We start from the raw sequence: 18,961 nt of genomic DNA, 5'->3' as shown, positions 1-18,961 counted from the left end.
AGAACCAGTGTCCCCATTGAATGTGAGCGCTCTCCATTCACGTTGTCTCTCTCATTGTCTGCATTGCGGCTATAGATCCCACGCACACGTGCGGAAGTACACCCAAGAGTTACACAGACACACGTGTACCATCCTTATCACGGTTCTGATCTCATGTTTTACCCCTATCCTTTCCCCTTCTTCCTCCTTACCTCCCAGTCCTCAGCTCCATCCCAGCCCTGGATGCATACATGTGAACATAGGCAAACAGGAGGTATTTTTCCACTTAGTTGCCAAAGTAAGCTGGGTTTTCTCTGTGGTGGCCTCCCAGAGAGATTGCAGTTATGCTGGTGGTTTTCTAATGTGCACATTTGCTCCTCAGAAATAGGGCAGAGTCAGCCATTTTCCTTCATAGGGTGTGGGAGACTCTGAGGATAAAAAATTATATCCCTGCCAAGACTACAATCAGCCTTTATTCCTTTTGTCAAAATCAAAAAGGCCATTATATCTGTAGGTATTGAGAACAGGGTGGCAGCCCCATCTGGATTTTTATTGTGACCTGAGTATATAATGAGGAGCCAGGGACACTGGAGTAGGAGACCACTTTTGTTGTAAATATCTCTATTTGATTTACTGACCTACTGAATTAGTCTTTTGGTTTTCATTAAATGAGAAAAACAATAGGCTAAGATAATGGCCAGCTGGCTGTTTTGGAATCAACTACCAAAGCCTTACTAACAAAATACATTGTACTTAGGACATAACCACAAAGCTGAAGAGCCAAATTATCATCAATTTAGGAATTCAGGTTCAGTCTTCTCATAGATTTAAAGAGGGCCAGACCAACCCCACCAACTGCCCTGTTCATATGCGGATGACCAAGCCTAATGAGGAAAAGGATTAGCAGTTAAGTGAAAATCCCAGTACTGGAGACCTAAACTATACCTGGGTCTGGGGGCTGGGGGCGGGGGGGACTGAGCCAAGGAGATCACCTTGTGGAAATACAGAGTTCAGTGCCCTTCAGTTCAAGCTGAAATGTATGGATGGCTGGGCACAAAGGGCTCATGTCAGGCTATGCAGATGCTGTTCCCGAATGGGGAGTCATGGCGCTGGTTTACCAAACAGTTCCTTAAAGTTCATGCTCAAGAGGACAGGGCCTCTTGAAAAGAACACTACCACAAGAAAATGGGATTGACGTGACTAACGTAGTTGTTCCTAAGACCTCATTTTGGCATTGGCCAAACAAAGTCAGCACCAAAAAGGACCATAGAGGCATGGTTCTGATGGTAGAAATAGCACCAAGAGCAGACCGCTCCACGAAGTTTTGCTAATGTGTGCCAGTCTGCATCATTCTTTTTGATGTTCAGTTGTCCCAAATTTGGCCCAGTCCTTCTGATGCTTCTCTGTTAATCTTTGATTACTTCCTTGTTTTCTGAAAGAAACCAAAATGACAAAGGAGGGCACGTGCCTTCACAGTGTCAGTACTAAGATTGAGGAGACCAGTGTGTCCTTTCAAAGAGCTAGAAACTATGACTAATGTCTTTGAAGGACACAAGATGACCAAAGATTTCATATACACATCAGTGAATTGCCGTTGTAAAGGTCTGTTAGAGCCCCTCGACTGAATTTTCATGTTGAATATTTAGGAAAGTAATGTGGTAGACTGAATAACAGCCCCCACCCCCAAATACGCACATCCTGATCCCTGGAATCTCTTAATGGCACCTTCTGTGGCAGAGGGGACTTTGCCGATGTGTTAATAATAAATTAAGGATACTGAGACAAGGAAATCATCCTGAATTATGTGTTTGGGTCCCAAAATGTGATCACAAACGTCCTTATAAAAGGGAGGCAGAGAGAGGTTTGAGACAAAAGAAGGCAAGGTGGTGACTGAAAAGATGCTATTCTTCTGGCTTTGAAGATGGAGGAAAGGTCCACAAGCCAAGGGATATGGGGAACACAGCTCTAGAAGCTGGAAAAGGCCAGAAAATGAATTCTACCTCACAGCCCCTGAAGGGACACTGTAACTTCAGTCCAGTGAAACTGACTGTGGATTTCTGATCTCCAGGACTGTAAGGGAGTGAGGGTGTGTATGTGTGTGTGTGTGGGGGGGGGGGTGGTTTCTTTTCTGGGCTTAGATCGTGCTTTATTCCAGAACATGCCTTTATGTCTATTTGACTGCTGGAAAACCTGGTGCATTCTGTTGGGGAGGAAGAATTTTCCTCCGTCTTTCAAGATCCTTCCAGCTGGACTGGAAATCAAATTGACATGAGTTAGATTTACAGGAGAAAATCAAATTTAGTTTTGTACATACAGGGAATTCACACAGACATGAAATTTGAATGTGTGTTAAGCCCCTAAGTTTGTGATAATTTGTTAGAACAGCAACAGGAAGCTAATGTAAGTAATGGTGTATTTTTATCAATTGTCAGTGAATTCTGCTTAACCACCCTTATGCTAGAAAATGTATTTCGAGTCTTCCAGGTGTCTGTAGCTCCTCTTCTTGAAGAAACTTCTTCAAAGCAGGCTTCACAGAAGGATATTTGCATTGCTGGTGCCCCAGTCAGTCTCTACCCGAAGGCCTCTCAAACTGTTTATTTAGCACTTTGATAATAGAATTTCGTCTTGTATTAATGAAATAAATGGGTGGGCAGTTTGGTGAAGGAATCTTTTTGTGGCATATCCAGGATCAGAATTTCCCAAAGTGTGTTAGGCAAGGTGATTTTAGAAAATATGTTGAGAAACACTTTCCATTTTAATAGTTGCATATTTCAATGAAATATAAATGACTCACATTTGAAACCTGTGATTTCACAGCAATATAAAATTTCCTTATTCAATTAAATCGTATAAGCAGAAAAATAAGCATAATATGTACGTACCATAATAAGCATAATATTTATGTAATAATATATTATTATAGAAGCATAATAGTGAGTTGATATAAAGGAAAACATTAAGCGTATACGGTGCAGGTGAAATATGAACACAGCAACGAATTCTAAAGGTGGTATTTGAAAAGCTGACATGTGGGGAACACCACTATAAGAAGACCCTTTTTGTTCAAGTCAGGGTTGCTATAGAGTACTTACGTGGTTTTCGGCTTCGTCCTGGGACGGCACTCTGTGATTTAATAAGTGCCCCCTTTCCACTTGGACTTCACGGCGGTGAGATCACACATTAGACGAGCAGAGGGGTTGGAAGACCAGCTGGAGCGATGCCTCCCAGCCCTGCGAGCTTGTAGGTCTGTAAGGCAGTGGCTGTGGTAGGAGCAATGTTGTCGGGTGCTGCAGCCCCCAGAACCGAAATACAGCTGCCCTTTGGGGGAAGCAAGACACGCAGGAACCACTTTTTCTTTCAAGGAAATATAAAATGGCCAGAGGTGTAGGGAGTTCCTGTGACTGCTTGGCAGGTGGCGTGTGGAGCAGAGTGATACCCGATCCACTGCCCAGAGCTGTGTCCCAGGAGAGCTGTGCCCAGACTTGGTGAGCATTTCCCTGTAGCATTAGGCACTTTCCCGGTCAAGTGGGCTTTTATGAATTGATGCAGGAACCTAAGCCCCCACCCCCAGATTTGGAATAGAGACACAGAAATGTCAGGTGGGGAAACGGTTTTCTCTAAGAGGCTGTGCTGATCCAGATTCGTTTCCTTTACTGGGAGTTCATTCAGTGGACTTGGCCGACTGCTAGGATTAGCGGAGCGGGCTCTCGCGCCTGCACTTCATTCATAAAGAAGCTTGTGAGTCACTTCATCTCTGAGATTCTGAGGGTGGGAAGGAGTTTGGGGTCATCCGTCCCCAGGCCCCCGACCCCCTGCTATCTTCCCATCTTTGGAAGAACGGCACTCAGTCATTTCTGACCTGTGCTCGTCTGTGCTTTCCTCTGAGGTCTTCTGGGGTGGCCGGGGCAGGGCGGGGGGTGGGGACACCGTGAATCCTCCTGATGCGCGGAATCCCCGGCGACAGCTCACCTTTCTTCCATCTACATTTGTACATATGTTTGCATGTTGGAGATGAAATCAACCTTTTTTCTTCCTATTAGACGTAGTAAGGTCTTTGCCCTAAATCCAGATGAGTATTTTTCCTTCCCTAGTCTATCTTCCATTCGCTCAGCAAACACGGAGTGCCAATTATGTGCTAAGCTCTGTGTTGGAAGGCACGCATCCAGCTGTGGTGAAAGACACAGCTTCTGCCCTCCTGGAGCTTTTGTTCTCCTGTGGAAGGCAGAGACCAGACAGATCGCTACACAGATCCCCAGGTGGAGACAATGGTGAGCAGCGTACAGGATACTTGCTGAAACACCCAGCAGGACAGCCTGGCAGAGTTTGAGGCTCAGGAAAGCCTTCCCTGAGGAACTGATATTGGTACTGAGATTTAAGGGGAAGAGCATTTCAAACAGATGGAACAGCATATGCAAAGGCCCTGATGTGGAGAGGAACACCGCAAGGTTGAGGAATGTGCGAGAAGGCCAACGTCCCCAGAGCGCAGAGAACTTTGGAAGATGAGAAGGGAGAGCAGGCCGAGGGAGGGCAGGAGCCATGTAGGGGTGGCCATCGACCGCCTCTGTGCAGTGCCCTGAGCATCCGTCACGTGAGTGCTATCCATTGTGCAGAATTGCCCAGTTTCTTACTTCATCGGTGCTGTCATCTTGTCTTTTAACTCACTTAGACTCAGGGAGACAGGTCTATAAGTGCACGTATGTGCTTTCCGCACTGTTCCACAGTAGTGAGCACATCTAAACTGAGAGTGCTCAGCCACTTTTGGGGAGGAGACATGCGCACACTGGCAGCAACATTTATTCAGTTATCAAACCTGGTTCTTTATATCGTGAAAACCAACAGTAGCGCCTAAAAACCAAATCCTCCCCCCACCCCCCCCCTTTTTTTTTAACTGCGCTTGCTGGCTGGGGGAGACAGACATTAAACAGGTACTCCCCCACATCAGGGTATTTTCTCTCATCGTGGTAAGAGCTGCCAGGGGAGGAGGCCAGCTGTCGTGGCAGAGCTGACTCGGAGTTCCACGGCCAGATGGTGGCTGAGGTCTCGGGGATGGGCCGAAGTTGGCCAGTGAAGGGGTAGCGGGCAGTTGCTGCCTCCAGGGAGTGGCCAGACGTCCTATGTGAGGTCTTGGAGGCTGGAGAGAACCTTGCAAGTTTGAGAAATCCAAAGAAGGCTTTCGTGGCCGGGGGAAGAGTGAGTCAGGAGGCGAGCGGACCGAGATGAGGCTGTGCAGGGCTCTGGAGCTGGAGCTGGGAAGGCTTCACAGTGTGAACACCTAGTAAGCCCTGAAAATTACAGAGGTTTTATATTTTCCTGGGAAGGACTCTGGTTTGTTTTAGCCACAATCAACAGTCCTAGTCAGGAACAGTTATGTTAACAGTAATTTTGAACAGGACTGTGGCTCCGGGCTCATTTATACTGTTTCTTCTTTTCAAATATACAAAAGCCTATACATCCTCCTTCAAATAGCACTTCGACGCACCACAAATACTGTGTTTGGTGCCTTTTTTTTTTTTTTTTTTTTTTACCCCTGAGTCCATTACATTTTATAAATTGCCATTGGTTTTTCTTTTTTAACTCCTTGTTTCTTAATTTCCAAACCTGTGTGTTTTTAAGCCATCTTTTTATTGTTGATTTTCTCATTGAGTTGCCTAGAGGCCAGAAAATAATAATAATACTACTTGTTCGGATGTCCTCTGGGGTGTGGGAGCGGTCACAAGTAGTCACTGCTCCACGTGGGCCCGGGAAGGTGCATCTTCCAGGCCGTGGAGACAGGGCTTTGGAGACGCTTTCGAGAGCAGCCTCCCCAATGCTCTTGTCCGCATCCTTTTTTTTTTTTTTCAAGATTTTATTTATTTATGTGACAGAGAGACAGCCAGCGAGAGAGGGAACACAAGCAGGGGGAGTGGGAGAGGAAAAAGCAGGCTCCCAGCAGAGGAGCCTGATGTGGGGCTCGATCTCAGAACGCCGGGATTACGCCCTCAGCCGAAGGCAGACGCTTAACGACTGCGCCACCCAGGCGCCCCATCTTGTCCGCATCCTGACGTGACCTCCCACCTGTCCGCTTCCTCTGCCAGCTTCTGCAGGAGGCATGTGAAATCTGCTTCCGTGTTTGTGACTTTAGCAGTTTTTCCATGTGATTGGGGTTTTTTTTTTTTTTTCTACCTTTCAAGGAAAGGCTTTTAGGCACATATGTGCACAGGGTTATTTTATTTCATTTTGGTGGCTGTATCTTTTTGTCAGTAGGGAAAGATCTGCCTTTATGGCTAATGGGTTTGCCCTTCTGGGATCAGTATCACTCCCTAGGCTTTCATTTGGTTAGTGTTTGCCTAATATAGCGATTCTCACACTTTGTGGTCTGAGGACCGCTGTGAATTCTGCAAAATTGTTGAGAGCTCCTGAGAGCTTTGGTTTACATGGGTTATCTCTATCAATACTAACTGCATTTGAAACAAAAAGCAGGCATTTTATTTTATTTATTTTTTGTGAAAAGCAGGCATTTTAAAAACATTTATGAGTTCTTTTAAGAAACAATAACACACCATTACGTGTTAACAAAAATAACTTGATTTTTATGAACAGTAACCCCAAACATCAGCTTCAACGAGGAAATGCTTATGATATTTTTTTATCTTTCAGTGTTTGTCCATTGTAGGTCATTGGTGGGCATAGTTAATTGAGATCCCGGGCTGATGCAATAGCCACCATTTCAAACATAGGGAGATACTGTGTCAGAGATGAGAGCTCTCCCGGGACTTGTTCCTGCGATGAAATGCTCTGGCCCAGAAGTGACTGGTCAGCCTCTTTCACAGCTCATTGTTCAGAACTAATCATGTGCCCCTACCCAGCCGTCCGGAGGCGTAATCCTACCAATATGTCTAGTTGGGTGATGGAGGGGACAGAAAGTACTGGTTGAATGGCACATAGGGGTATCATGGGAGCAGTATTTGGCAGTTAAGAGCCAAACTGCCTCTGATCCTTAACTAGCTGCGTGACCTTGGGCAAGTAAGTTACTTCTTCTCGCCTAAGCTTCTCATCTATAAAATGGGGGTTTTAGTGCCTATTTCAGAGTGTTAGAATAGCGCCTCACACATTGTAACTGCTATAAAAGTGTTTTCTGTTATTAACTGTGTTTGCTCACAGTACAGACTTCCAGGTCAAAATGGTAGGCTGAGCTGATGGGGGAGCCATCCCATCCCATCCCACTTCCTCTTCCAAATACGTGGAAATGTAAGATGAAACATTTTTTAAAATTGTTTGTAATTCTTAGCTGACCTCGAAAGCAAGAAAGGGAGTCCTCCAGGTGTCAGAAAGGAAGGCACTTACCTCTCTCGGTGAGTTGACCTGAAGACTCGTGGCCCTCAGAGAGAGCCAAACCAGATGTGTCCCTTGGGGATTTGTGCATAAACACCCATGTGGAGATGGGAGTTGAGGCTGTGGGCCCTGTGCCCTGTGAGGGGCTGCAAGTGGGTCCTCCGTGTAAAGGCAGGAGCTGGGAAATGACACTTTTATGGGAAAGCTAATGTCCCCTACCCCCACCAAGAATGAGATGCTCAGTAAGCCACCCACCTCAGGCCACAGCCACCCTTATATTTTTAACATGCATACCTAAGTTTACATTTTTCTAAGAAAGTCTAAAGCAAATAAATATCTCAGAATAAATCAACTTTAGAATGCTTAAACTTTCCTTCAAACTCCTCATCTTTCATGCTGTTTTCAACGGAAGCCCCCCCCCCACTTTTTTCCCTACAGTCCGTATTTTATTCAGATTTACCAGCATAGTTTACCGATTTCTGTTATAATTCTTGTACTCATGCTGTTACTCCAGCTCTTCTGGTTGATTTTTTTTTTTTTTTGAGAATTATACTTTTAAAACACCAATACAGTTTAAATGCTCGCAGTAGTTTTTTTTCCACAGAAGTATGTTTTGCTTGTTTGTTTGTTTTTAGAGAGAGAGAGAGAGAGGAAGGGCAGGGGCAGAGGGAGAGAGAAAGAATCTCTAGTCGGCTCCATGTCCAGTGTGGAGCCCCCTGGGGGGCTCAGTCTCATGACCCTGAGATCATGACCTGAGCCGAAACCAAGAATCAGACGCTTAACTGACTGAGCCACTCAGGTGCCCCCAAAAGTATGCTTTTAAAGTTGAAAATCTATTAAACCTTTGAGTAGTACTAGTTACAACATAAAATTTCTCCTTTTGCTCTTCATGTTATATCTGTTTTCTCTGCGTGAGTTTTGGTTTATTCATCTCAGTCTTTGCCTTTTGTGCTGTTTTGGGCTGAACTACGTCCCCTCAGAATTCATGCGTGGAAGTCCTCACGCCCAGAACCTGGGAATGCGAACGTGTTTGGAACTCGTGTCTTTAAAGAGATGATTCAGCTGAAATGGAGTCATTAGGAGGGACCCTCATCCACTATGATTGATGTCCTTATATGAAGAGATGAGGACACAAACACACACGGAGGGAAGACCATGTGAGGACGCAGGGAGAAGGGGGCCATGTGCAAGGCACAGAGAGAGGCCCTCGGAAGAAACCGGCCCTGCCCACACCTTGATCTCATAGCTCTAACGCCTGCACAATTGTGAGAATTGTTGTTTAAAACGCCCATTCTTGTACTTCGTGTGGCCACCCTAGCGGACCAATACCGTGGCATGAAATTCTTTATTGACTTCATATTTATGAATCAGAGACCTTTATCCGTGAGTATGGGTAGCTAACATAGGCTTTCTTCATATTCAGGTGTGTTTATTTACCTGAAAGTCTTTCTCGAATAGGAGGATTGGCCGTGTACTGTGTTTCAGTGGGCAGGGTATACCAGTAGGCAGATGTGGTTAGGTAGAAATTCAGGACCCTTCCCTGTAACACTCATCTCAGAATTAACTAAGGTAAGGAGAACTGTAACCTTCAGGGGACATCTTTTATATATTTCATTTCTTTTCCCCTCTCTGTCTATTCTAGAGGCTCTTCTTTGACTTCTTCACTAGCCTGGCCACCAACACCATGGGCACTCGCCAGGCAACCCTTCCCCTCTAGAGAGAGCTGTTCTGGGGGCTCCAGCTGGGACCCTAATACTGCAGCCTTTAGTCTACACAGGACAGGCCCAAGAGCCAACTGGCTCAGCTTTTCTGTAGACAATTCTCCACTCACATGCCCTGATTCCCGCCTGACAGCCACTTCTTTGTAGGCCATTTTTTGGCTCCCAATAGCCATTGACTCACTCCAAGCTTGGAGGTTCTCCAGAGTTCTATCAGGAAGAAAGAGCTCCTATCTGTAGTTCTGATGATGTATTTCAGGTTCCAGTTTTGGTTGACTTGTCAATACAGTCCCAACTATCTTCTTTTTAGAAGAAAGCCTTTACAATGACTTATTCACTGATAGCGCTCTATGTTTTCAGTGCAACCATGGATTTATTCTTCCAAAAAATATTTTTACTGGCATTGCATTGTGCTTTGGGGAAGAAAGGGGGCAGCATGTATGTTTACTCTACTGTCCTGAGCTCAGAGTCTCTTTTATAGTTTTTTATGAGGTCACAATATCTATAGAAATTGTTTTGCTGAAACAGCTAGTGTTCTGGAAGCTTCAATTAAACACGTTTTTAATAAGGTCTGTGAAAGTTGTTTTCTAGGGCTTCTGTGATTTGAGTGATACCTTCAAGTTATCACTGATGTGTTTATAGATACATTTTCGTAAAGCTACGACGACTACATATATCAAAGAAGGTGATTATTTCCCATTCACTTATGGTATTAAACACTGGTAAATGTAAAATCAGTTCTTTATCAGAGCATTCATTACAAAGAAAAAAAAAGAGGATTAGGGCGCCTGGGTGGCTTAGTTGGTTAAGCATCCAACTCTTGATTTCGGGTCAGGTCATGATCTCAGGGTGGTGAGATTTAGCCCCGTGTCCTCCTCTGCACTGAGCACGGAGTCTGCTGGAGATTCTCTCTCTCCCTCTCCCTCTGCCACTTCCTCCCCCTCCCTCTCTAAAAGAAAAAAATCGTTACTCATCTCCAGGGAAGGACTAGTTTATAGTAATGGGGTCTGGTGGAGGGAGAGAGAGAGAGAGAGAGAGAGAGAGAGAGAGAGAATGACTTATCGAGAGCAAGTGTGTTGTTCCAGCTGTAACTGTCTGACACCAGCTGGGTGTCCAATAATTTCATTCAGTGTTGACACTATTTACCTGGAGATAATGTCACACTCCACAGGCTTAAGGGCTCAGTCCCACGATAGCCCTCGCCTTAGATCTCAGCCTCAAGTCCTGAGTGTCCTCAAGTACTTCTGCCCCACTGGCTGCAAACACAGGGTTCCCACGACACCCCTTTGGGATTCAGTAGTTTGCTGGCCCCATTCACAAAACTCAGGAAATGCTATACACATGATCACAGTTTTGTTTTATAAAGGATACAACTCAGGAAAGCCAAATGGAGGAGGTATGGAGGGCAAGGTCTTGGGGTGGAGGTGCCCACAGAGCTTCCATGTGCCTTCTCCAGGCACATCACCCTCCTGGCACATCACTGTGTTCCCCGACCCAGAAGCTTCCAGGCCTCATCGTTGGAGAGTTTTTATTGAGGCTTCGTTACAGAGGTATGGTTGATGAAATCTTTGGTCACATAAGGAACCCAGATTCTTTGAACTTACTGACTCTGCAAAAAAAGGATACCAGAGGCTCCCATGCATGGTGTTTATCAACCAGCTTTAACTCTGATGATGACCTGAGTCGGACCGACTTCGGGCCCCAAGCACTTACATGCCCATCTGGTCTAGGGCCTCCTTTATCCCTTTCTTCTCGGCCCACATCTTGGTCTCCACTCTGGCCATGAAGCTAGTCTGGAAGGCCATCTAATGAGAGAGAGGCAAGGATTTTCCAAAGGAAGAATCTGTGGAAACAGATGTCAAGGAAAAGGGCATTTATCCTCCAGCCGTAGGATCGCCGGCGTAGGTGATTCATCAGGCTTCCTCCCTCCCCGGGCTTCACCACAGTTCCTATTTGACTTCCAAGAGGGAGGCTGTGAGGCCAACCGTAGCAGCTGAGCTGGAGGATGGATGAGAGAAAAGCAAGCCAAAACGAGAGACCAAAGAGAATCTCAGAAGAAAGGCCAAAGCAATCACAGATGGAAAGAGGTCACACTGGAAACTCTCCCGTCCTCCCACATGGGCCCAATGATAATACTGTTCCTCCTCCTTGGTGGCTTGGCAGGAAGGGGAAACCTGGAGCTCTCCTTGGAGGCTATGGTGGGGGTCCCCAGGACCACTCCAGAACCAGCGGTTTGCTGGAAGGACTCAGCATATATGTGCCTACTCACTAATGTTTGTTTGTAACCCTCAAATCAGTAGTCACATTGCTTTTGCAATTATTCACAGACATGTGTGAAGAGGTGAAGACTTGGAGTCATCCATTGCACACCTTCTCGGCCAAGGGCAAACGAGGCTATACTCTGCCTTTTTATTTTTGCTCTTCCACAGAGATGAGCAGAGGATGGAGAACCCAGCTCTGGGGCCAAGTGGACGGGGTTGGAACCCCAAGTCTGAGCTGCATTCGGTGGGAGGGGCATCAGGCAAGTCATTTAACTCTTCTGAACTTCGTTTTTGTTTTGATTTGTTTTGTTTTTGAAAAATAAAACAGAATCTACCAGGATGAGTTTTTTTTAGGATTTAAGATATAATCTTTGTGAGATTAGACACACACACACACACACACACACACACACACACACACACACAGAGGTTTCCCTCCCTATCCAAAAGTAGAGCATTCCCGTGAAATCTTTCATAAGCCAAGATGGCATAAAGCAAAGAAGCAATTATTAATTTACATGGAAAAAATTTTGAGCATTCCCACACCCAAAAAATAACCTCTCTCAGGCTTTTCTGATACCTTAAGACACATCTTGCTAACAGATGCACAGAATAAATCAAGATAAAGCCCAGATGGTCACCGACACAGGTCAGAAGCATGGCAGCTTGATGCTGAGATGCTGAGTGTAGTAACTGGGGGAGGAACATGGCGGTGTCCCTCGCGATACTTGGGATGTGTGCTCCTTCTCTAATAGCTCACTGCAAAACAAATGCTGAGTGTTATTTTTGCTTTTTTGGTAAAAGGGGGAAATCTTCTTTCGATTTCTTTTGGTTAGCAAAAACAGGTCCTAATGCAGTAGGCCTTTTGTAAAGGTGGAATGGCATACTGCGAACTTTGGGAAAGTGGGGGATGTTTGTATAATGTACACACCCACACATTTCCTTTAGGAACAGTGCTTCAGTATTTGCTAATTCAGCGTTCTTGATGACTTTATAAGACTACCACGAGTAACAAGAATTGAGTCTGGTTATGCTCACGGTTATGATTTATTACAGTGAAAAAATACAAAACAAGGGAGAGCAGGCGTGAGCTTCTAATGGGCCCCGTGCAGTGAAGTCACCCACCTTGAATAGCCCAACAATGAGTTGTGACAGCACCTGTGAAGTGTTGCCAACCAGAAAGCTCATTAGAAACTCAGGGCCCAGGGTATTTTGAGGGTGTTGGTCACAAAGGCCCTCTCTGCCTGGCATGGTCCCCACTTTCAGCCTCCCAGAAGGAAAGCAGGTGTTCCGCATAAACTGTATTATTTATATAGTTTAGGAACGGTGATGACCACTCTTATCAGTTAATGGTGGGAACCCTCTGAAAATCAAACTTCCCGAACGCTAGCCAAGAGCCAATTTTGTAAGTAGGCCTTCCTGAGAAAAGCACTTAGGCCTGCTGTGCCTACTCTTTTTTTTTTTTTTTTTTTTTTTGCAGAGAGCCCTACATCAAGTACGATTTATTTATCACAGTATTGGGTCTGTCTGTGATCGGAGGGTTTGTGTAAGAGTGAGAGAAGTGGGCGTGTGTTCTTGAGAAGGCAGGGGCAGAGAAAGAAGGTGCAGGCTACTGAAGACAAATGTGAGCCCTTCACAGTGTCTTCTGGAATAGTGGGGGCTCAGTTCCATCCCTGGCGGCCTTCCGCTGAGTCCGGCATCTCTTCAGGAGCGTCAGAGAATGTGCTGTCCTCAGTGGAAGTTGTTGAGCCTCTGGGGTGGGGAAACGGATGGAAGAACTTTGTTAACAAAACCCAAAGCCAGCAGGAAGGAAGTGGTCTGATTAGAACCAAGTGCCCAGGCAGGGAAAGACAGCGTAAGAGAGGAACGGAAGGGCTGAGCAGCAGTTTGAATTGACTTAGAATCCATAAAGGAGCTTGAGCAGGAAAGTGGTGCGGTCTTGACCGTTTATTTTGGGGAGAGACATGATGTTCCCTTTCCATCTGGGCGGTCCTGCCAGGAGAGGGAAATCTTGGAGAAAACATTTCAAGTGCACTGATAAAGACCTTTAATTGTATTTCTATTATTACTAAAATTGTTATTACCGTTTTAAGCGGTAGTGTAGGAACTGGATTGATACCAAAGATAAAATCGTTCTGTCAGCCAGTTTGGTTAGTGTGAAATCCATAACCACAGGTTAGTTGTATTAAAGAATTAACAGCTAATTGTTTAGAGTATGTTTATAACCATCCTTTGAATATACTGAGTAGATGTACCTACTGAGTGTATGTACCTACGAATAAGGGAACTTAAGGAGATCCCGGTGTATGGCTGCACCCCTTGGGGTCATTTGGGTAAGATAATTTGAGGCTCTGTATATAGAAGTGACCCTTTGCGGGTTGAGGGGTGCCTGGGTGGCTCCGTTGGTTGAGCGTCCCACTCTTTCTTTCGGCTTAGGTCACGCTCTCAGGGTTGTGCGATCAAGCCCTGCTTCGGACTCCACGCTGAGCGTGGAGTCTGCTTGAGATTCTCTCTCTCCATCTCCCTCTGCCCCTCCTCCTGCTCACAATCTCCATCTAAAAAAAAGGAAAAAGAAGTGACCCTTAGGGTTCACTCCTAACTCATGTTGGATTTGTGTTACTTCACGCATTCCAAGCTTGGCCAGTCTCTAGGCATGGAAGTATGGTGAGTACTCACGATTTTCAGTCAAAGAGCCTAAGAGCAGCCATTTTTGTTTCACTTTGTTTTCGAAATAATACTTTCTCTCGTACTTGTTTTTCCCGGAAATGGGTAGAGGATCTAGAAAGAAGTCGGTCGTTGGCGTTCTATGGGAGATGTGTTTCTGGTGGGCTCATGAGGGATCGGGCTGGAAGTAGTGGTTTGGGGTGTAAATTAGTGAGTTTTTCATCTTCTGTGTACTTGTGTACATGGAACCTGACACTGCTCTAGTCAGGCCTCAGTTTCCTGTGTGAAGGAAGAGGGAAAGATGTGGAGTGCGTGCATGTGTGTGTGTCTGAGAGACCGAGAAAGGAGAGGCAGACAGGTGGGGGCTTACGCTTGGATTTGGAGTGGAGTATGTCTGATAGTCTAGGAGTGCACCGTACATCAAAGTACTGGGTCCCATACTACTCTCCTTGCTCCAGGGCGTTTGTGGCCTGACGGGGTAACTCCAAGCTTGCCTCCCTAAGAGTTCTGTTGTGCTCCTTCATCTGATTGGAATAATGCAAAAGACCAACCCAGGCCGACTGCCTCGTCTTTTTCTAGGCTGACTCCTGAAGCTCTGTGGAGTGTGGGTCGCAGAGAGGATCACGAGTGCCAAGAGAAGTAGGAAAACTCTGTTTCAGCCTCCTTGCTTAACTTGTGCTGCTTAGCCTTGAAAATCAAACGTCCTTTTCTTATCCAGAAAGGCATCGAGTCACACGTTAGATTCTCTTGGGAGAAGACTCAGGAGGGTGTTTAATTTTTTTGAAGCTTTATTTATTGATGTTTTGCTCTTTCTGCCATTTCTTTCTAGTTACAGTTTGTGTGCAATGCAAAATCAATTCTATAGCACGAGAAGTTACCGTGAATCAAAGCATAAATACCTAAATACAATATACAATCCAAAATGGACACACAGCACTCCAGCAGGAAGCAAAATGGCACGTACATTCATACACACAGGAGCTTGAGATCTGCTGGATGTGCTTGTTCCGGTGCCATCTTTTTTCTAAAGACAGGAAAAATTGATTTTGGTTATCAAGACTGCTGTAGCCATAGTAGATACCAGAACATCTGTGCACCGGTGTGTGACCATGCGAACAAAAGACCTTAGAGTGTCTGTTTTCAAAAGGCTTTCTGTGCATCGAAGCAGCTGTCAGAAGATTGACTTTCCAGAGCCAAGCCCAGATTCGGCTCAGGACCAGGTCCTAACTGTCTAAAAATATTGACTGAGAACAGAAAGTGTTCCAAATGTGGCTATTCTGATTCACAGTTAAAAAAAAAAAAAGTATTTACAGAAATAGTATAAAAGTTTTTCCGAATTTAACGTAAGTAAGCTTCCGGTCAGTCTTTACTTCCCAAATACTTGATTTACGGCTTTGGCTCCACGTATTTTGCCTTTTCAGTTTCAAGACTTGTCAATTTTACCTTCAAAACAGATCAGTTTTTTTTATTGTAAAAAGTATTCAACGTACGCAGAGATAAAAAGCACTTTGAAATTAGTTGAGGTCGGCATACTTCTAACTCTTTGCAATCAGTTTCACTAAATATATCTGGCACTGTCATTGAATTGGAATAGATGATAAGTATATAAGCAAAATTTACCCATTAGGCTTCCATCAGAGGAATCCAATCCATCATTGCCCTGGCACATGTCAATTACCCTGCAAAAAAATCAAAGGCAATGTCAAATCCAAAGCCTCAGTGGAAAGCGTACAGTTCCAAAGAAACAGAGCTGAACAACGTAGAACTTTATCCAGAGTACAGAGGCATTAAACAGTGCACTGAATTTACAGTAGCACGGGGAAGTTCCTTCTGATGTACATATAAATAGAATCATGGAAGATTTTTGTATTACCTAACTGCTTTATGGCCTTAAAGATTTAATGAACCAAATGAAAACTGAATCTGTTGACATCCCATCCTTCAGATCTAGGGAAGATATAAAATCTACTCTCATGTTCAAGGTAGAATTTTACATGTCCACATTTCTTAGCTACCTTTAAAGAAATCATCTCTTAACTCATCTTGGATGTTGTCTCTTCATCTTGTACATGAAACACCAGTAGATTCAATAGACATTCATCATCTAGTCACACGCTTCACATGGTCTTCAATCAAATTTGGGATCCTCAACATTTTCTGAGTCAATAAAATATGGGTAGAATTAGCAACTTCAATAAAAACCTGTTTTTGCCTTGTCACACTGGATGTCTAGACGCTATTTGGATTGGGTCTAGAAGATGGGGCAGCGTAGATGTTTCTTGAGCGGAGTCTCTTAACAGTAGCAATATAGAAGGGAGAACAAGTCGCAAAGAGTGGCTGTTGACTGCGGAATACCGCCAGTTACCGCGGTGGTGGCATTCATTGGATTTGGGGCAGTTGAGGTATTCTGGGGGGAGTTACTTGAAAGTATTACAGCAGTTGTTTGATTTGACTAAATCTGAATGGAGAGGAGCAGCACTGGAAGCAGCAGCCAGCCCAGTCAGAACCTGGCCACCATCTCTCTGCCCACTCCGCCCCCGTTGGTGTTGGGGTGCAGTGCATCTTGCTGGATTCAGGATGAGCCGAGAACCATTGACTTGGGGCGGGCTTGGGCAAGGTTCTCAGGAGGGAGTTTAGTGCGTAAGATGTTTATTAAGGAGCACCTATGTGACAGACTAACTCCGTGTGGTAGGATGGGCAGAGGGAGAAGCTGAGCTTGAAGAAAACCTCAGCCAATACTGTGGGAAGCTTTGCAGCCCAAATTGCCTGTCAGTGGCCATCTTGAATTCACAGGGCAGAGCCTTTATTCCCCTACCTCAAGCAGTCACTGAATATAAAATGGCCTGGGAAGAGTGTGTCCTTGGACAACATAGCTCTGTGCCCTTGAGACAATCCGTAAGGAGGCTGGATGGCTGAAAGCCATCTGCTCACAGCACTCCACATAACTGGGCAAAAAGTCCTTCCTTGAAGGAAGAACTGGGTAGTACATCTCCTTGGGGTCTACCACACATTGGATCAGTTGTAAGCATTTGAAATTTGTTGGGTCTCTAGAGTCAGAAGTCGAAAGGTCACATGGGATGTGTATTAGCTAGAATACAAGCCTCTGGAAATGACTGACCCATATCCAGCCTTTTCAAAAGGTGTTTATAAATCATTGAAATTGAACCAGAATATTCCACCCGATTTCTAACCATAGCTTTGTTGGTAGTTAGGGTGAAAATATGGAACAGTGTCTTTTCACCTTTGCCTTTTATAGTTAAATGTGTATTATTATGGGAGTTTTCTATTTTAGGGCCTTCTATGTTTCAAAACTTATCCCGTGAAAGCTTGTTCCAAAACAATTGGATCCTGTCAGCAGACATGAAGGGTTCTTTTCAAGAACCTGGGAAATAAGAATAAACCCAGACCCGACAGAAATGATTATTTGCTTTATCTTATATGCGCCAGCATCCTACCCATGGTATCTCCAGTGTCACCTCCCCTTTACTGTACAGAGGAAAACCAGTCAGACTTTATAGTTCTGTTTTAAAAATGTCACACCTCATTGGTAATTCTTACAATTAATGAATTGATCAAGGGAAGGACTAAATGGGCAGACTTGTATTTGGAGACTGGTGAACTTCCCCGCAAGAAACCACTGACAGAGCCCAACTCTCCCAGTTCAGTTGGAAATGAGATGGTTTTCCTTGGGCATTAGCTTTTCTGTTCTCTTTGCCTTTTAATATAGCACAGAGCTGACTCCTGTCCACAGCGTCTTCCTGCATCTAATGTCCACTCAAGAGCCATTCTGAGTTAACATTTGTGAAAGTGGCAAGGGGCGGTCACTACTCTGTTGGATAAGGACCCTTGACGAGATGGGAATGACTGGGAGGGTCAGGGCAGGTGGCCCCTGGAGTCTCTTACTGGACGCTTCCTGCCCCTCGAGTGGCTCTGTATAGTGGGGGGAGTGCCATCACTCCCCCCCCTTCTCAGGGGGGTGAGGGTCGTGCATTTCAGACAAGCAGGAGCATATGGAAATCATGGGTTGGGACACCTCCTCTTCTTCCACTTTTCCTCTCCCTCTTCCCAAGTGAGCCCTTCTCCAGAAAGCTCCCGCCCTGTGATGAACAGAGCATACCACCTACTTCTCAAGGAGAAGAGAAAGGTCCTTCTTGCCCATTTCCTCCAGTTATGGTGTTGTCAGCGTGGGAGGGAGTGGATGGGTGTCCACTCTGCTAACCCTGGAGGTGGGGGAACCTGTCTCCCTCTACATCACTGGGAAATCTAGACGGGCAGGCGCCATGTTTCACCCTAGAGCACCTGCAGCACGGCCTCAGTGATGAAGCCCAAGACTCCAGTGAATGACTTAACTCCCCTGTGCGGCTCAGTATCTCATTTTTCAAGTGGGACAACAAAGTGTCCACCTCACCGGGGTTTGGTGAGGATGAAATGAGAGAAAACGTGTAAAGGGCACCCCGCCTCTCGTATGGTAAGCACTCAACAACTGTTGTGATTGTCGTCACGATGCCTTGCGCTTTGTAGGTGGTGGTTTGTGGAGCTGAGATCCCATGGGTTCTCGTGAAGCCACTGGGCCCCCCGCCGCTGTCCCTGTCGGTCTGAGGGAGGTGGGTCTGAGGGAGGTGGGTCGCGGGCATTTTGGACACAGGTCTGTGTCACTTTGTCATTGGAAACCAGTTGGAAGTTTAATATCACTGTTCCTTTTACGATGAAACTGGCTAGGAATCCGTAATATACTTCTTGAGTTTTTCTTGTTTTTTTTTTTAAAGATTTTATTTATTCCTTTGAGAGAGAGAGAGCACAAGCAGGGGGGAGAGGCAGATAGAGAAACAGACTCCCTGCTGAGCGAGGAGCCTGATGTGGGACTCGATCCCAGGTCCCAGGACCCTGAGATCATGACCTGAGCTGAAGGCAGACACTTAACTGACTGAGCCACCCAGTTACCCTCACGTTATACAGATTTTGAAGAGCTAGCAAACATCTCTCTAGTGCTGCTTTCTTTCTTTTGACAGAGAGACAGCCAGTGAGAGA

General features: G+C 45.4%; 1 protein-coding gene across 6 annotated transcripts in view; it reads left to right on the top strand.

Moving 5' to 3' along the window:
- Positions 1-18,961, top strand: part of STX8 (syntaxin 8) — a 247,999-nt gene that overhangs the window by 60,939 nt on the left and 168,099 nt on the right. Inside the window, exon 7 of one of the 6 annotated variants that reach the window (XM_087867611.1) lies at positions 11,438-11,529. The exons of the other annotated variants lie outside the window; for them this stretch is intronic. Coding sequence (XP_087723737.1) covers positions 11,438-11,529 — 92 coding nt within the window. The remainder of the gene's footprint in view (positions 1-11,437; positions 11,530-18,961) is intronic. 6 annotated transcript variants of the gene reach the window in all.

This window comes from Ursus americanus, chromosome 14 (genome assembly GCF_024610735.1).
Source record: "Ursus americanus isolate L20-20 chromosome 14, mUrsAme1.1.p, whole genome shotgun sequence".
NCBI classification, from domain to species: domain Eukaryota; kingdom Metazoa; phylum Chordata; class Mammalia; order Carnivora; family Ursidae; genus Ursus; species Ursus americanus.
This window is presented reverse-complemented; position numbering and strand designations above follow the sequence as displayed.